Source organism: Ixodes scapularis, unplaced genomic scaffold (genome assembly GCF_016920785.2).
Source record: "Ixodes scapularis isolate PalLabHiFi unplaced genomic scaffold, ASM1692078v2 PGA_scaffold9__187_contigs__length_104089568, whole genome shotgun sequence".
Classification (NCBI taxonomy): Eukaryota; Metazoa; Arthropoda; class Arachnida; order Ixodida; family Ixodidae; genus Ixodes; species Ixodes scapularis.
The window spans coordinates 49,706,517-49,725,747 of NW_024609884.1; the positions used below are offsets into that span (position 1 = coordinate 49,706,517).

At 43.2% G+C, this 19,231-nt stretch overlaps 2 protein-coding genes across 2 annotated transcripts; one reads left to right on the plus strand and one right to left on the minus strand.

The window, feature by feature from the left end:
- Positions 1-713: 713 nt before the first annotated feature.
- On the minus strand, positions 714-9,255 carry LOC115316092 (CCAAT/enhancer-binding protein gamma). The gene is made up of 2 exons (XM_029975385.3): positions 9,167-9,255; positions 714-4,506 (listed from the first exon to the last, which is right to left on the minus strand). The coding sequence occupies exons 1-2, from the start codon at positions 9,184-9,186 to the stop codon at positions 3,981-3,983; spliced, it is 546 nt and encodes a 181-aa protein (XP_029831245.1). The 5' UTR covers positions 9,187-9,255; the 3' UTR covers positions 714-3,980.
- A 30-nt stretch (positions 9,256-9,285) lies between these two features.
- On the plus strand, positions 9,286-10,609 carry LOC115316091 (probable phospholipid hydroperoxide glutathione peroxidase). Its single transcript, XM_029975384.4, has one exon. The coding sequence runs from the start codon at positions 9,369-9,371 to the stop codon at positions 10,035-10,037; it is 669 nt and encodes a 222-aa protein (XP_029831244.3). The 5' UTR covers positions 9,286-9,368; the 3' UTR covers positions 10,038-10,609.
- The last annotated feature ends 8,622 nt before the right edge of the window (positions 10,610-19,231 follow it).

Sequence of the window (19,231 nt, forward strand, 5' to 3'; positions counted from 1 at the left end):
ACGAGTTTGCAATCTTCCATTAACCTTATAAGGGAAGCTGTTTGACGCTAATTGTCAACTCGTATCTTTTTTTTTTTTAATAAGAAATGGCTCCCACTTAATTGAGGTTTGAAATCAGGGTGCATCCGATTTAAAGCCTAGGTCGTTTAGAACGCTTTAAAAACTTAACTCCAACTAGATGTGGCAGTGATTATGAACTGCAGCATCGAAACAAGTGACAATTTCGAATGTCGACATTGGACCAGTTCACTTTTTCCGCCGTACATACTGAAACTACGATACACGTAGCCTACTCCACAGCAGCTCTCAGAAACGAAACCTTCCTCGTCAATTCCTTGCACAAGGTCCATGTTCCCCAAGTCAAGCTAGCAATGATCCCACATCGAACACAGATTGTAAGAACTACGCTGGTCAGCTTCCAACCGACTACAAGTTTAACGGCAGTGACGTGCATGCTTGTCAGAGTAGAATTTCTAGTGTACACTACACCAACGCCGAGAATTTGTCGACTTTCCTACATCTCCATTGACCAGCACCTCCCAGGTGTTCCAAGTTTGGGAGTGGCATGAAACTGGAACCCATTGCAATAACATTATTTCACCTTGATATTGATGAGCATTGTTAGAGATCTTATGTATATTGTTGCATTCAAACCAAAAGAACTACCTTGCAGCTACACTTCCTGGGAAATATCAATAAGGTTGAATACAAAGTAAATAATGTAAATTCGCTTTATTAACAATATTTTTTTTTGTCACATCAATGAGGATTTGCCACATGTTCAAGAGCAGACTGTAGTAGACAGGGCTTCACACGAAAAGAGTGTGGGACACCACTAAAAGGTCGACCTCTCTGTGAAACCACAAGCATTAGCCAGCAAGGTTATTAACACAAAAGCAATATGAGCTGCTGAAAGATATCACAAAGCACAGGCAATGATAACTGATCAAAGCATCTTGAGTGTACCATTACTATTCTAACAAGTGTACAAAAATGCTAAACTACAAAGCTCAAAAAAGTGTGTCCACATAAAACATGATTTGCACATCTGAATACAGAAATGTAGGTAAACTAACAAAACCCTACAAAGGAATGTATGTCATATGTGCAAATAGTGGCATAAATATCTTATAATTTAGGCACTAAAAGTTTTGTATGGGATACTTAAAATCCATGTCCAAAGCTGTGTTGTAGGTACATTGCATAGGGACAATCGGTAGACATTTGTGTTTTCACTGACAACCAGTAGAGGGGCTTCAAATGCCTAACTGAAAGGGGACGAAAACTAGTTTGAGCAAACTAGGAGATGCAGCTTTCTTCAGACACTATCGCTCTTCGTCCTGCAGTATTTACTGTGTCTCAACACCACCATTGTTTTTTTTAAATACTTGTATAAATGTCCACTGGTTTTACCCATTACTGCCCATCACATTTTTAGGCAGCTATTCAAGATGCCTAAAATGAAGTCTTTAGTACCTGAGCATTCTCTATTTATATCTAAACAGCTCCAAATACAATGGTGGCTGCCCAAGATTAGGCTGCAACATCCAACAGACACATATTCAAATGATTTTGATCCCTACATGGGCTGCTTACATACAAAACTAAGCAGATGATCGATGGCACTAACACATTAAAAACGGCATATTTCTTGGACATCCGCCAAAATAAAAAATGGATTGATTGGTTATCATTTGAAGTACTGAACTTTGAACCTTATATTTGCGTTGCCATTATGTGCACATATTTAATATGGCATGACATTAAAAAAATGCAGAGGTAACGTCAAATACAAGCTCTCCAATTATATGAATGTATGCATAGCATCTTATGCTTCCATTGCAACTAGTGATTGCAATAGGATTGCATCGCCAGCAACACTGCAAAAGTTGTCGGCTATGCAGCCTAAAGATGTCATCACCAAAGAAATGTGCCTCTTACTGTTCGTTGACTGAGGTATCTGGTTTTTGATCTACACATTGGCACAAAGGAGGTGTATGCTTTCTTAACTGGCCGCCAAATAACTGAAACTTCCAATGAACCTAATGAAGCTGTCAAAGACACTTGACAGCACAACACAATTTCATCCCAAAATAAATCTAAAAAGCTTAAAATTCTGATTTGCAGTCCCATTTGGTTAGAACATAACTGGCAATAACCAAACACTCAGCAGATTGCAGAAAGGGAATATAAGGAGCAACAGAACCAGTTCTCATACATTGCAGGATGTGGAAAATTGTGCATCTCCAGAAAATATGGTATTAGTTCAGTTTTAAAATGTTGATGGAACATAGAGCCTTTAAGGAAAAAGAAAAAAAGTTTGTGGAAATGGACCATCAAAACAAAACAAAAATGGAAAACTTGAGAAAACTAACCTTCCCCCCACACTCGAAAGTGGTCAATACAAAACAAACAAATCAATTTTCTAGCATTATTTGGTTAAAGGGGTACCAAAACAAATTCCTGTAATGGTCTATGGTCATAACTGAATCTATGGGTTTTAAGCACGCTAAAAAACCAAATATCACATTCATGAATGGCCAATTTCTCTATAAAAATCGGTATCAAAGATTGATTACCTCAGAACTATCGCAGATATCAGACTGCACAGATGGACGAGGAGAAGCCCTTAGATGTATGGACATGGCTGAACCCTTTCAATCGCACAGGCGGCTTGTGGCACCTAGACAAAGCTTCTAAATCCAACAATTAACTAATCTCCGATTAAATTCTGATTTAATGGAGAAAGGCAAAGAATCTCATATCATTGCTAGGGAGAAGCATTCACCTACCGTTCTCCAGAACCGAAAGTTACAATCTATGCAACGGTGCCCTCTGGTGTCTGCAAGAGTTCCAAAGTAATCTATCTTCAATACCGATTTTAATAGCGAAATCGGCCACGCATGGATGCGTTTGGTTTTTAGGATGCTTAGAGTTCATAGATTGAGTTATGACCATAGACTATCACAGGAAGTGATCTAGTAGTCCCACTAAAAAGACAGTTTGTGTATGCTATACTTCCCCTCCTCTGATGTAGAACTTGCTTTCCAAATGTATCATGCACGGTAAGCTTGAACAGCAATGAAGTGCAATTTTATGAGCCAGAAGGCCAAATTAATAAAGCTGCTTCTCTGTCATATTAAAATATGACAGCTAAGCAGCAGATACTCAATTCATTTAGCAGCTGAATGCCACAAATAACCTACTTACCAGCAGAACTCGTCATTGTGAATTAATAAACAACTCTGTCATTTAAAGCACCAAATTCATATTGAACGCATAACAAATAAGACATACAGCACAATACAAGCTCGTGCAAAACGATGTGCAACCAAAATGATTCAAAGTGGCCCTGTGCCTGTTTCGAACCTCTGAAATTGTGAATTTCACAAAATGATCAAACTCGGAACAGTTTACCATTCATCATATCGAAGGGCTCACTTAAGAGCAAATTTGTCACTTTCAATCATCATTGGTCAGAACAGGCCCCAGCAACATGATTTCCATACGCAGGGCAAAAACTAGATGAGTTCTTATGCTTGGATGGGGTGAGTTTATTGGACAAAGAGAAAATAGAAAACTCAGAAAATTTCCCACTTTTATCATGTAGTTCGTAACATCAGTCAACAATATATCAATCTGCGTTGCGAGATAATATATAAAATAACAAGCCCATAACAAAAGGAACAGAGTGCATCATAAAAGCTTGGTTCCCAACTATTGCCACTCTCTCGTCTTCCTGACCATTGCCCTCACAGCCCCGCCACGAGTATTGACAAACTCCATTCCTTCCCTCAAAGCACATAAACAACAGAACAAAGACCAGAATTTTACAGAAAAATAAAAAAACTCACCAAGAAGCCTAAAACAATGTGGGCCCAGACAAACAATTATGAAGAGAAGTTTTCCAAGGCGGGACACATGCATTCAGTCAGAAGGGAGGAACAGAGGGGCTGCCAATATTGTCCTGCGTGGCACACCTAGGAACCAACGTTCTTGGAGACGAGCCCCTTGACCTCCGAGGAGCCAACTTCCTCGTCATTGAGAAAGCTTAGGTCAACGCCATCGAGGTTGCCACAGTTGCTGCCCCGGCTACCGCCGTTGGCGCCCGCATGGGCAAGGAACAGGTCCTTGAGGAAGCTCAGCTCCTTGTTCAGGACCTTGATCTTGGCGACGAGGTTCTCATTCTCCTCACGCAGCTTGGCCACTTTTTGCTGAGTTTCCTGGGCACGCAACTTGGACTTGGTGCGTGACTTCTTGACGGCCAGGTTGTTGCGAGCCCTGTGCTCGCGGTACTCCTCGCTGTCCTTGTTCAGGAGGGCGGAGCGCTTTCCCCGGGCCATGGAGCTGCTGCAACTGCTGTCGCTGCTGTTCCCACTGGGCTGGTTCCTCGGTGCCATTGAAGCCACGTCTGCCACCGGCACAGCTCCTCTACATTGCGTGCTGCTCCCCAGGCAGCTCGGTTGTGCAACGCCGAGGATCACAGGCTTGGAGACGCTTGTTCTTCTGGAAGAAACGCATGCCCTCCATTGTCCTGCAGACTTTTCAGGCACTACCACACATTAGAGGATAAGGGCCCCGGAGACACTGCTGAACTATTCATGTGGGAGACCCCAAACAGCTACTTGAAATAGCAGTGCGTATAAAAAAGCAAACTCTTAAAAGTTACTTTACCCATTTATAAGGTAGGTTTCCCGTGGAACAGCAAAGGCCCGGTAAACCAATTCCAAGAGTGAGCAACAATTAGGGTTAAAATATATATTTATTACTCATCTACAGGGCTCAAAGCCTCAAGAAGGATCATGAACTGATATTAGGTTTAAATCTTAGAACCATTTTAGAAAGCGTGACACAAAATTAGCATATAACATTGGCTTGATTACCCCACATAAATTGTTAAATAAAAGGTGCCTCCTTTTTTTTTGTTTCCTCCTATAAACAGCTAGTTAACTTGTTTGTGACATGTTTAATACAACATGTGATCTTTGCCAATTCCACCCAAGTTTTGTGTTTGGCTGCAATGCCTAAATGTGACAGCTGAATGTCACTCACAGATTGGATATGTGCATTGCTTCACTGCTTGGCTCACACCGAGGTATGAATAATGTGTCACTGGATTCATGACCAAACAATGTGAGGACTGAAAGCACCGAATAATAACAATGTCCAAGGCACAATAATAATAATAGGGGTGTGGGTATGTTTATGCAGTCCAAACTTAGTCCGCCTCAACGGGCGACTTGTCTCTCGGCTGTAGATGAGAAATTTAGCCACTGCAGTACCTCTGCTAGCCTGGGGTATTTGGCGTGCATCAAGCACTAGTGATACACGACCGCACGCCAGTACGATGCTCATCCAGATTGAAACGGGCGGGGGTAGGGATTGAACTCCGAGGTACAGTATGCACACGCTCCGAAGCATGCCAATCTAAGTGTGGGATTGTGATGAACATTGACAGCAAGAACCAGCAACAGAGCACATGACCACCTTACTGGCTGCAAATATGACATTAAAGCTGTTTGCTTTTCTTCAATGTCTCCTAAAACAGCTGGTGGGTAGAAAAAAAGAACTAATGCCCTTTTTATGTCCTATTAACTACAAGGATTCGTTCTAAACAGTATCAAACAAAAATGAATGAATCATTTCATGCTCCCTTTATGCTGTATGACTTTAAAAGTTGTGCCATGCTTTTCTTTTGCACATAACTGAAATTGTCAAAGAGACTGCAAAACACCACCATAGTTTCTTGGACATGCTTTCCAGTATTCTGAACGACAACGAATACTGAACAAAGCAAGAGCTGTTCGTGCTGGCAAACCTTCACAGAATGGGGCCAGCATGGTACGATATACATGGCTTGCACCTATGTGACATAACAACGTCGATTACCGGCAACCATCATGCAAGTGGTTGAGTCGACGACAAGTCGCCGTGAAAGTCATGGTAAACTGTGCCGCATTCGGGTGAAGCAATTGCTACGTATCCCGTTAATTGGTTTTTTGGCATGCCTTGCGACAGAGTAGCCATCAAAGAACAAAAGGTATCAGTGGGAGAGAAGGGAAGCGGCTACACATTACCGAGCTTGCGTGCCGTATTTCCCCCCCCCATAGCCATACTTCTCAACATTGTTTATATTCATGCAAGCCACTGCATTGGTTTTGCCTGATCGTAGTGTGGATGCCCTTTGCCTTTCACTTCATCACACTGTTTCCATGCTTGGAGCATACCGGCGGGGCTCCCTTGCCGATACAGGCAAGCATGTTGCGCCGCAGCCCAGCCTGGACGTGCGGCGGCCCTCTGAGCGCATAAAAGCTGAGCTGCAGCTGCTGGGGCATCGGCTTGTGCTGTCCACAACACGGTAACCCTGGGTTGCTTATTAGCTAGTGCTTCATGAAATCGGAACAACTTCGCTACTTGAAAGAACTTTCTATCACGACTCCTATACTTCGTATCAGCTTAACTCCGAGAGCAGCCAAAGACTGGCGGACGGTTCACCACCTAGAAAAGAGCGAAGTAGTTCGCAAAATTAAAATTTTAGAAATACTTTGATTGTGTGCAAACATTGGACAATTTTCCAGTTGTGTCCTGCTAAGAAGAATTGTATAAAAAAATTAATGAAATAAATTACATCCCACATTCTTCATAATATATTAATGAATATGCTTCGACGAAAAACGCCTACCTGCTGGCCACACTGATGCAACTGCTATACATTTTTTCCATTTTTTAGTTTTTCGTGTTCTCAACGCCCAAATTGTTGGCTTCAAGTCTGACGCTTTCCTCGCCAAGTTGCTAGACATCCCTCGGTTTTCTGTTTTCCTAATTTGCACCAACAACGCAAGAAAGGCACATTTGGGCATCAGGCGCAAGACTGTGATGAATGTGTACTCTTCTCCGTCAGGAATCCCAAACTGCGTAGTACAGCGAAGTTGTTAAACGAACATCGGAGCTAATAGACGTTGGGAAATCAACGAAAAGTTGATCCGCCAACGGCAGGAAACGCTCTTTGATGACAAGCGGGTCCAAATCGGGTGTCGAGGCGGCGGTCAGAGGCAAAACCATTCGGTGTCGGTGGAGCACAGAGAAAACGCGTATACCAGTGCGAGCGGAGGGATGCGGTATGCTTATGTAGCTGTTATGCGTTTGCGGAGAGGGCGCGCTGCTTTGTTAAAAATCGGAGACCCAGTCTACCCAGAGAGCTCGCTCAACCTGCTTTTTCCATGGGCTCCGGACGGCACCGCAGCAGAGAAGAAGACCCGTCTGGGCACCAAACGTTACCTTCCTCTGCTAGCAGTGCCATGGCCCCAAGCGAAGCTTAGCAGCCACGGCACTGAACCAGAATTTTATTCCAGGATGCAAAATCCCATTTTTAATTATGCAGCAGACAATGTCATTGATACCTCCGTAGCAGACGAAATGTCTTTTTTCGACTCCTCTGCACAGATTTCGTGCGGAGTGATATACGAAGTGTGGGCGAAGTCACAACCTATCGCCGGCGTTTGTTTGGTTACGCTCAAACCTGCGCTGAAACGGAGCATAGAGCTGCTTGTCAAATAGAAGTCCAAGGGACAGTATGCCTTGGACTCCAGGAATTCAAATGCTTTGAATTGGGCAATGAAGCTCGTTTCGCCGACACAGCAGCCCTTCTAGTCAAAAACTTTTCCTGGGGCCCATTCACACCAACACTAAACAATTCCACGCGTCATCATTTTAAGCTCAGCACATTGTTTCAAGTTCACATGTTGAAAACTAGGTACTTTCCTTGAAAGTATAGAGCATGTCAGAGCATAGCCAGGCCGCTAGCGGCCTCCTGCGCCTTGGTAAGCACATATGGGAGGTAGGAAGTCAATCACCAGCATGACGAGCCCCCATTCTTCCTAGCATGATGTCACTTACAAGCTATGTATTGAACGTGACTGGGTAGGATGGAGGAAGTCAATAGAGCTCTATGCTGGCTGGGTTTTGCACATAAAATGTTTTGCATTCGAGAAAAAAATAGGTGACCTTGTGGGTACCTCAGCTTGTAGAACACGAGAAATAGACATATATAGGCGCATGAAAATACCATGTCAGCACAATTTTAAACATTTTCATGCCACATTGTGGTAACATGATTGAGCAAAAAGATTACTTGTTTGAATTGAACCTGTGTTTTTAAGATATCAATGTTAAAAGAAAATCTAACAATTGCATCTCAAACAGTCCTCTTGCACTGCTCCTAACTCTTGTCTTAACTTGCAACATAACAAAGGTGGACATACCATTCCTATGGGTACGTTTAGCCTGCCCTTCCCAAATTTAATATACATGCCAGATTGCAAAAACTAAACAAGCTACGGAATCCTTAAAATCTAGATCAGAACAAAATTAAAAAAAAAAAAAAAGCGTGTAAGTATGCATACTCTTATGACAAAAGATGCTGCAAAATAATTTACGACGCTTTAGAAAATGGATAAAGCAATCCATTCAATGTGTGTCCTGTGGTGGGTAGTCTCTTTGATTGGTCATCAGCGGACGTCAAACGCAACCTCTAGTAGAGCTAAACAATGAAGTGCGATCCCCTCTTAAGTACCTACCAATTAGTCCATTCTAAAACCACCCAGAAACTTGTGTGTCCAGTCTGCGTAGCCCAACTTTGTTCAGCCAGCAGCCTCAAACCGACGCGTGAAAAACAGCAGTTTTCGCCACCATTGACACAGGATACGGGCGTACCGAAAGAAAAACAAACGCTTCCGAGCGAAAACTACGCAATATTATGTCACACAACGGACGAAAGTAGACCATTGAGTATGAATCAATTGCCCGCAGTAGCATTTTAAGACGCATTCAGTGAGAAATTAGTAATGACAATATTGGCATTCTTCCTGATATGACTAACACTTTGTTTACTACATATCGCACGTGCCTACAACGTTTTCAATCGGGTTACAGCGCACCAAAGGTAGACAAAAGTTTATCTGCACCGTGTAGACCGCGTAGTATACAACGGACGAGCTAAACTACGCAATACTTACCAGAAAAGCTGGCGTATCAGATCTTACCAGCATCCAAACATTCACATCAGAGGGATTGCATCACAAAACGACATCAACAGCCAATCGCAGATAGAAAATTCCTGCTGGATGTAGCGACGAAACGGTGGCCACATTGCTGCCTAATTACTTACGTTTCCTTGTGGATACTCATACCTGACGAAAATAACGCTCGATTTTAGCGGAATCACGAAAGGGGAAAAAGGAAAGCCTACAGCTAATAGTTTGCTTCTGTTTTTTGTTTTGTTTTTAAGCCAAGAGTAGTGACGCGAGGCGGACGCTAGCGACACCACAGGTGAGTGTTTGGGTATCGAAACACGATCGAATGTCGAAGCCATGTCGGTGTACCGTCATTTTCGCCGTCATCTGCTGCTGCTGTCATTCCCGGCGTTGTACGCGTTCTCCAGTGACAGCGACGTTCCCTCAAGTTGCCCCGCTCGTCTAGCGTCCGACAGACCGTTTTCCCACCTCGACATGGCCACGGGAGACAAGTGGAAGGACGCCTGCTCCATCCACGACTTCGTGGCCGAAGATATCCGCGGCCAAGAGGTTCCCCTCAGCAAGTACGCCGGCCACGTCGTGCTGATCGTGAACGTGGCATCGCAGTGCGGCTTCACGGACTCTAACTACAAGCAGCTGCAGGAACTGCACGACAAGTACGCCTCGCACAACCCGCCGCTAAGCATCCTCGGGTTCCCTTGCAACCAATTCGGGAGTCAGGAGCCCGGCAGCAACGAGGAGGTGGCGAAGTTTTGTAGCGCCAAGTACAACGTCAAGTTTGACCTCTTCGGGAAAGTCGACGTGAACGGGGACGATGCACACCCGCTTTGGAAGTACCTCAAGCACAAACAGGGCGGCACGTTCGGCGACCGAATCAAGTGGAACTTTACCAAGTTTCTGGTGAACAAGGCAGGGCAACCGGTCGCCAGATATGCGCCGACCACGGAACCGAATGCCATTGAATCAGACATCAAGAAGCTCTTGGGAGGGGCCTCGCAACTCTAGCAGCGATAAACCTTTTGAAAAAGTGCCTAGCTCTTTTCCCCCTCGGAAAACAGCAGCGCCAGTGTTGAAGAAATCTTGTGCAGGGCGTTTTCGCCTGGTACGGCAGATGAAGCATGTGCAGTGTTATTGCTTACAACCGCGATTCTATCATGCTGATGTATTTTTTTCTTTTCAATAAGCGATGATCAAAAAAAAAAAAAGAAGGAACGGGTTTTTTGTTTTCATGCCAGCTACAAAAAGTCAATTTGAGCAGTGCAGGTACAAACTGAGATTAAAATCTAAGTTGCTGGCCTCAACACATGAAAAAGTGGAAAAAGCAGCTCTGCACATTTGTCCAAACAGACATTTCCAATGAAGAAAGTGTCAATCTCGTGAACTGTAGGAGCTATGCATTAATTTATTTCCTTAAAATAGAGGGTGCATATTAACAAGCACATACAAGCACCACATTACACTCTGGAGCAGTAAATCTCTTGGTGAAACGGCAGCTTCCAGGAGGTCCCTTTCCATGTTCTGCCCACCAGCTTCTGACTGCCCCACGTTTTTGTTTGTATTATACTGTTCATTGTGTATAATTTGTCAATTTATGCAACCACAACGTAAAACAATTGTACAGGGTGCAGCTGTAAGGGCTAACATGCCTTGCAAAGTTCAAATTCCAAACATACATACCTGAAATTGGGCACGCGAACATCTATTGGAAAAACTATTCGTCCATTTTTTTACAACTCGACTCGGGGTTGGTAAAAAAAAAATATATATATATATATATATAAAAACAGCAACGGTGCTTTTTTTATGCCCTATACTGGACGTTCATCATAAGCACACTGATTTGTGAGCTTGCTCCCAGGTTGCCATTGTTCATGAATTTCATAAAAAGTATTAATTATTGTGATTATCTTGCTCTTTGTCAGCCTCTACTATTGGTTATCAGCGTTTTTGCGTTCAGCAAGCCACCCGGGACTCAGATTTCGCTTTATTTTTAATACTTCACTACTTCCGAGTTGAGCTCTAAAAAAATATAGACCTAAAACTCCTTGCAAAACTGTGTTCACATGCCCAATTACAGGTATGAACGTTTGGAATTTGATTTTCTGAAGGTGTGCTAAATGTGTTAGTCCTTACGGCTGCACCATATATGTGCTTACAATAGCATATTACTACAAATGACATTGCAAAATATTTTGTTCCTTGGCCTCAGGTTTTTACATTGTTTAATCTTTTTTGCTCCTTCTAACCTTAGGAAAATTGCATGTTTCATTAATTCAGCCTAAACTAGAATATGCATTGAGCATATAAGACCCTTATCATGTATATCCCATTACCGAAATAGAAACTTTTCAAAAGTTAGTCACACTTTTTATTTTTTCTGAATATTCCCGTCATTCAACATCACATCATTAAATCAAAGGGTTGACCTTCCTGAGTTGGCTTAAAAGGAGCCTTAAAGCAATTTTTCTACTTTCGCTAAATACTACTAACGATAATACTACTACTAACGATAATAACCAAATAAACTTGCCTTAGGTTTTCTTTCTAGGCAATGGCAGTTGCCAAAAAAATTTGATAAATATGAGCATCATTCATCCCCTGAAGCCAGAACAAATGGCCATGTGGCCTGGTGCCTATCCTATGCCGCCAACATTAATTATACCCAAGCGCTGTGGTTGGCAAAGTAGGAAATGCGTGCTGACCTCCAGGCATTGTGAGAGTTCGGCTATTCTCATCACGGCAGTGGTTGGACACGAGCCACTACCCGAGTGTCCGCCGAGGCAATGATTATACTGAGCCGCAGTCGAGTGCTCGCACAGTACTCGTGTGCAATCCATGAGCCGTGCTCGACTGTCGTCAGGCGGGTGGTTTCGATCCCACAATTACATCATCAAGTTTTGTTTAGGAAGACTGAAAGAAATAGTCCCCTTTTATCCTCACCATTTCACCTCGACCAAGAAGCTTCTGAATCAGTGGCGGTCTATGCCAGTATACTTAGGCCAGACTAGGACATCAGTATGCCTCTGCAAAGTCATGAACATTCCAACCCGATATCGTTTCATGACCCTTTTAAAGGGATACTACAATGAAATTTCGGCACTCATTTCTTGGTCTACCTCGACCAAGAAGCTTCTGAATCAGTGGCGGTCTATGCGAGTATACTTAGGCCAGACTAGGACATCAGTATGCCTCTGCAAAGTCATGAACATTCCAACCCGATATCGTTTCATGACCCTTTTAAAGGGATACTACAATGAAATTTCGGCACTCATTTCTTGGTCTATTCTTGTTCAAGGGAGCAGTACCACATCAGGCACACCAATCTCTTGTTAGAAAAAACACAAAAAGAAATTTTAAAACGAATTAAACAAGCAGCAAAGAGCACCTGGTGGATGTCGCTAAAGCCTCGTTTGTAATGCCTATCTAGAAACTTTGACAGGTAGTGACGATACCTGTCTTGCTTTCAGCTATCACGAGAGAAGAGGGGAAGGAGAAACTCCCCTTTCACCGGGACTCTCTTGTGTGTCCCAGAGGTCGTTATTCTCCCTCTACACAATTACAGAAGATCAACCCATCACTCAAAATTCATACAAAAGCAGCTTTGGGGTTAGCTGCAGTGTCCCGATCGCTGGCGTGCTTCGGCTGCTTCGGTGGCTGGAATGGCTAGGACATCTTGTTGTTGTCATCCCGAGAAAATCTATGTCACGACTGCGCCGGATGTCACGTGCTCTCTGCTGGCTGCTCTCCTAGCGCTTGCCAGAGTGGGCCATTTATAATGAAACATAGAGCCATCAGTCTCAAAATAGAAAAGTGTGATTGTCATTTACGGATATTGTGGATTATATTCAGCCTATTTCTGAACACAACGGGTATATTTCAAATTTTGTTGAAGTAACACTTTTAAGGGGTACTCCAGCGTCTTCTTCACAGTCCTCAATGAGCCTAAACATTTGCCAACACCACCCACAAACATCACTGAAAAAGTTACCCCAATATTGGCCCGTAATAATTTTTTTCTCTTTTCGCTAAGTTATTGAATTACCAAGTTTGGTCCTCATCTCGTTTTTCAAAGCGAGTCTCTACTGGCAGCAATGAAAACGTGACATCAGGGGAGGGTGGGGATTCGCTCTTTGGACTGTAGACTTTGTTCCGAAGTGATGAAAAGCAATTTCATGGTGTCAAATGAATGCTTTGGAAGCTCGCTCCAGAACCCAGCAGGACAAAACTGCATAGTCCATTTTTAGACTGCCCGCTCTACCTGCAAGCCTGCAAAAGTAAAGACCAGTGATTCCGAAAATACAGTTAATTGGGGTGGCTCAAGAAATTGCCGGAGTACCTTTTTACGATGCAAAGTTTCTTGCTTATGCCTCCTTCATAGCATTTTCCTACACTATTTCTCTCAGCCATGGTTCCTCAATCGGCCATCCTTCTTTACATCTCGTCTTAAACACTCATGCAAACTTAATCGCTCCACCTGCCAAACCTCTTTGTTTCTATGCGGAGCGCAAGTTTTTCTGGTTTTACAGGAGTTGCGGGGACGTCAGGACGCCGAGCTCCAATTGGCTCCGACTGAAGAATAGTGATAGACCTCAAAGCAAGCTGCCTTGAGTTCTACCCACTACCCTTCAATTACAGCCAATGAGAGCTCGGCGTCCTGACGTCCCCGCAACTCCTGTAAAAGAAGCAGAAAAACTTGCGCTCCGCATATTTTTCTTTCCCAAAATCTGTCTGGTGGAATGGCCTCTTGAATTCCACAGCCACCGAAACTAACCCCGAACGTTTACGGGCTCTTCTTTCTCCACATTAGGGATTATATGATTTGTGTTCAATTATTTCTTGTTTAAGATTGTGGTGGTTCTCTATGATTGATCATATTTGATTTTTGAATTTTGTTCTTGTTTTTTTACTTCGATTTTTTTTTTTTTTTTGTAGTGCTGTGCATAGACAGTTGTAGGTTTTTGCTCTGGCAATTTTACTGTTGGTTTTTGGTTTGTTTGTTTTTTCCTCGAAATGTTTATCCCCCTATGTAATGTCTTTCTTTAAAGGGGTACTCCACCGATTTTTTTAGCTACCTTAACTAACTATATTTTCTGACTCCCCGGCCTTTACTCTCTCCGGTATGCTATTTAGAATCGCGAAATTCATAATAGGTATTGTGAAATCGGCAAATGAAAATGATCCAAAAACCAACATTCAAATATTCGCGCACTTTTCAGTGCCGTGACGTCAGTGGCAGGCAGACTTTCCAGTCGAGCAAGCAGCCAAAAAATAGAATATGCCAATCATTTGCTCCGTGCTGGAGCGCGGGTACTGCAGCGAGCTTCCCAAGCATTCACTTGACACCATGAAACTGCTTCGAATCAGTTTAAAACAAAATCTACAGCCCAAACAGTGAACCCCTGCCTTCCACTGACGTCACTTTTTCATTGTTGCCAGTAGAGACTTCGAGCTTGAAAAACACGGTGAGGACCAAAACTGTAAATTCAATAACTTTGCAAAAAAACAATATTTTGACCAAATATTTGGGATACTATTTTCACGATATTTGTTGGTTAGTTTAGCAAAATTTCAAGCAAATCGGAGACAATGAAAAAACCAGTGGACTATCCCTTTAAGGGACATTTAAGGTATTTAATCTACCAATTTATTTATTTATTTGTCGAGAACGTGGGGGTCACCGTTTTACTGAATTTAGCAACCTTTAGGAGCTCTGCATCACATTGCCCGAACCTCTATTCACAAATAAATTATTATAGTATTTTTCGTCCTTTTTTTTTTTTTTTTTTTGACAGTTTTGAAGATTTAATTCTTATTTGTTTTTATCTTGTTGCCATTTTCATCCTCCGTTTGCAACTACAAAAATGTGGCATGTACGCTACAAATGTCAGCATGCCAGTATCACCGAAACCTCGAGACAGAATAAAGCGAAGCCTTGGGAAAACGAACTGTTGACAACAGTAACCCGGAATAAAGGTAGGCCCGAAAAAGTGCTCACCTTACGTGCTCCACGTCCAGCGACGACGGAAGATTTATTTTCTTAGAAGGTTGTAATTCCAGAGACACTGCCTTGCATTTCTTCGTTTCTGTTGCCTACGTTGCTGTCCCTTTCGAAGGCACCAACGCGAAGGGAGTTCGAAACTCGCGTTTTCAAATTGAAATCGTACCACAAACACCCGCCATTTAGCTTTCACCACACAACGAGCGGGAACTGAAGGTAGATGGCGCAACAAAAGTGTTAAATGGTATAGAATGGTAGTCTAATTTAAATTTGTTTTTAATCAGTCATTCACTCATAAATAATTATATCTTCATTCATATTAAATTTAAATGGGATTTTGTTTTTCTTAGCTTGCAAAAAAAGTAAAATCTAAAAAATACAAAGAAAACGCGCTACAGTTCGCGCTCGCGCGCTCTCCGGAATCTTAGTTGGTATAGCGCTCAGCCGGTGGCGCCACAAGTCCACGACTTGAAATAACGTGGCCACGTGGCTGTGCCATGCACATTTTCCTGTAATTTCGCGTTCATGCTGGCCCCCTGGCCCTATCATACTTCGTTTCACCTTATGTGCGAGCGAAGGCAAAGCTGGAAGCGCGAGCGCGAAAGCTCCGTGCGTTCAGGCTTTGCTCGAGTGCGCGAGCTGGAGAGAAACGCAAAAAGCGCTGGTCTCGCGCTTTTAGCTTTGGCTTCGCTCGCAGATAAGGTGAAACGATGTATAGTATCATTCACCAACTAGCTGAACTGAAGACCATAACACAAATTTGACTGGCGTGCAAAGCGGCATAGCCCCGTTGTCATACTGGTGTTTGAATTCCTTTGTCAAATATAAGGTGTCTCCTCTCCAGCGTTTTCTCTGAATGAAAGAGGTGGAAGGGGCTTCCCCGGAACTCCTGTCCCCGACTTTACACATTTCCAATGGCTGCATGACAGGTGCCACGTTGTGAAGGCTACCGCGGCTTCCACACTGCTGCAAGCCTGCACTGCTGCGAGTGCACGTGGCTTCGCGTTGGGGAGGCACTCACTTGATCGAATGACGTTTTAGCGAACGCCCACGTTTCACCGAATGACACTTTAGCGAATAGTCGGACGCCGCGAAGCGGCGTTTTCGGGTGGGCCAAATGAGTTCATATTTTTGTAATGAGTTGCCGCAGACTGTCGCCGCGAAGCGGCGTAAAGCGCAGCGCGACGGATGGGTTAACGCGCGCCCCCGTTATTCGCTAAAACGACCATTCGCTCAAATGTCGCCGTTCGCTAAAATGTCATTCGCTCTTGTGATATGGACCCTTCGCGTTGCATCTCTTTCACTCTTGCTCTTGTGCGAAGGAGACGCGTTCGAGCACTGCGGATGCTACGCTAGCTTTGGGTATGCGTCGCGCAAGTTCGCCTTAAAGCGCGAAACATATGTACGACGAAACCGTCCGATCCGACGTCCGACCGCGCAATACGACGGTCGGAGACGAGGGTTTTCAACGCTCTCCGATGCTACGAAAACCCTCTCCTCCCAAGGTCATTCCAGCAGTCCGCACGTCGGATCGGAAGGTTTCGTCGTACATGTGTTTCCCGCTTAAGCCTAGTTCAGACAGTTGCGTTTGACTGCGTTTCACTGCGTTGCGGCTGCAAGAAACCAGGACATCCCTGCTGCTTATATCGCGTGCCAAGATGATTCCTTGAATTGGATTCCACGCTTTATACGAAGCACAAATGCGCCGGTGACTCGCTTTGGGTTCTCGACGCAACGCAGTCAAACGCACTCAAACGCAAGTGTCTGAACCGGCCTTTAGGGTGCCTTCATGTCCCGAACATGAAGGCACTCTAGTTCGCCTGCTTCTTTTGCAGGGATTGTGGTGACGTCAGAACGCCGAGCTCTTGTTGGCTCTGATTGAAGGATAGTGGGTAGACCTCAAGGCAAGCTGCCTTGAGGTCTACCCACCATCCTTCAACCAGAGCCAACCAGAAGCAGACAAACTTGCGCTCCGCATGCGAACTGGTTGGTCCATGGCAGGGATGGGCAAAATACGTGCAAATATGTATCGAAATACAAATACAAAATACTTCGTCAAAAATGCATTTAATTACAAATCTAATTACATTTTTAAAAAAAAGCATTTAAGTACAAGATACAAATACAACCAAATGTATTTGGTCTCCCCCAAATACTTTTCCAAATACATTCCTCAAAATTTGCGTCAGCGACTTCAGAGCACCTGCAACGGGTTTCTGGGTATCTAATTTTAATTTTGCAATCGCACACTCGGGAGTTAGTGTGCGAGGCTCTAGTAACGTAATAGAAATATAATCACAAAAATGTAATCAGCTTGGACGTAATAGGTGAAAAAAGTGCAGAGCTTCAAGCGGCTTTTTTTGTCTATTACATTTTGGTATAGACCAAAAAAGAACCGATGACCAAGACGCGCAGCACTAGCTAGAGAATTTTTTTATTGTTGCAACTCGCACCAGTTACGAAAATCTGGACGACCCGCGCATTTAGAATGTTCGAGGCAAAAATCTGGATGGAAATCAGGCTGGAAAGCATCACAAGTTGTCAGAGGCACTTACTTAGCCAGTCTGCCTGTGAACGTCGATTTCGTCACTTTTCTTGCCCTGGACTAGCACCGTAATCACAAAGTCGCCAAACGCTTGTGCTTGATTAAGAGACACTGCATTCGGTGCAGAACGTAGTTTTCTTCCTGCTCTGGACAGTGCCTTTAAAATAAAGCCGGAGGAGAAAAAGAAAAATGCCCCATGGCCGAATAAAGGATGGAGACTATATCTTACAACCACATGCATAAAAACAAGATGTATTTTCGCCCACAAAATTGTATTTAATTACAATTGCATATACACGTCAAATACATTACCCAATTTGTAATTAAATACAAACGCAAAATACACAAAGTATTTGAAATACGTATTTCAAATACTTGTATTTGAAATACTGCCCATCCCTGGTCCATGGTGATCCAGGTTTGGTTGACAAAAGGGATGTTCAAACTGCTAGCTTCACATGAAAATGTGTTATCTATTTCTTTTTTATTTCTCCAGAAATGGACTCTCAGCGTGACATTTTAGTTTTGTAATGTGACTGGTACAATCATATATTTAAGACATTTTAATACGCTATCATCGCCAATTCCCCTTTGGGGAATACCAGTCGGCTCATCTTGAATTAAGGTTTGCTGTCAAATTTACTCGTTTGCGGGTCATATGGTGCTCAATGTTTTGCCGTCACAAGTTAGTATAAGTTTAAATTATTTAGGAAACCCTTGACAAAAAACTATAGATATATATATATATATATATATATATAAATATACTCTATATAATATATATGTGATGTGAGAGTGTGTGTGTGTGTGTGTGTGTGTGTGTGTGTTGTGTGATGTGTGTGTGTGTGTGTGTGTGTGAGTGTGTGTTTTGCGCCACAATTTGCCACAGTCTGGGAAATCAGCGGAACTTTTGCGTTAAAGAACAAGAAAAGGCAAAATGGTTGTATATACTCGTATACTTCATTTTGCAATGTCCATGTTGGTAGATTTTACTATGTATTCAACCAGTATTTTAGTATATTTCGCTTGTATTTCGTTTTAACCTTAGGCCCAGACGCAGCCGACGGGGGGGACCAATCAGACAGTGTCAAAAGGGCACCATCAGTGGTCATGCTTCTGTAGATGCTCTCATCGCCGAACCAATCATAAACAGAAAATACCCGGTGGCTTTCGCTTTTTTGACGCAGCTGCCATGGTCCCATTAGCTCGTAGCGTCTTATTTATTTACCCCTTACGTAATACCCCCTATGGGGGGTCCTTAAGGTATTTAAATAAATAAATAAATAGCGTCTAGACGTAAGCTGAAGCGAAGTATAGTATTGTATAGTCGTGGTCTTTCCATTAAGGTCCCTTTTCCCTCTTTTCCGTCTCAAAGTGCATTTATTGGTGCTTCCGTGTCAATAAACTCAGCTGCGTTTGAGAACTTGTGTTGTCTTGTGCGTTTTTTTTTAAATCTTTTTATTTCCTCTTTTCTCACGGTTTTCAACTATGTAGTTTAACCAGCTCGCCTGCAGTCTTTTCATTCTAATAGAAAATGACTTGTTTTTCTGGATTGGACCGTTCATTAGCAGCAGTTTACTGCTTGACTGCGCTAATGCCTTTGGTACCGTGTCGCATCGACCGAGTACTTCTCAAGGCCAACAAATCGCCTTTTCG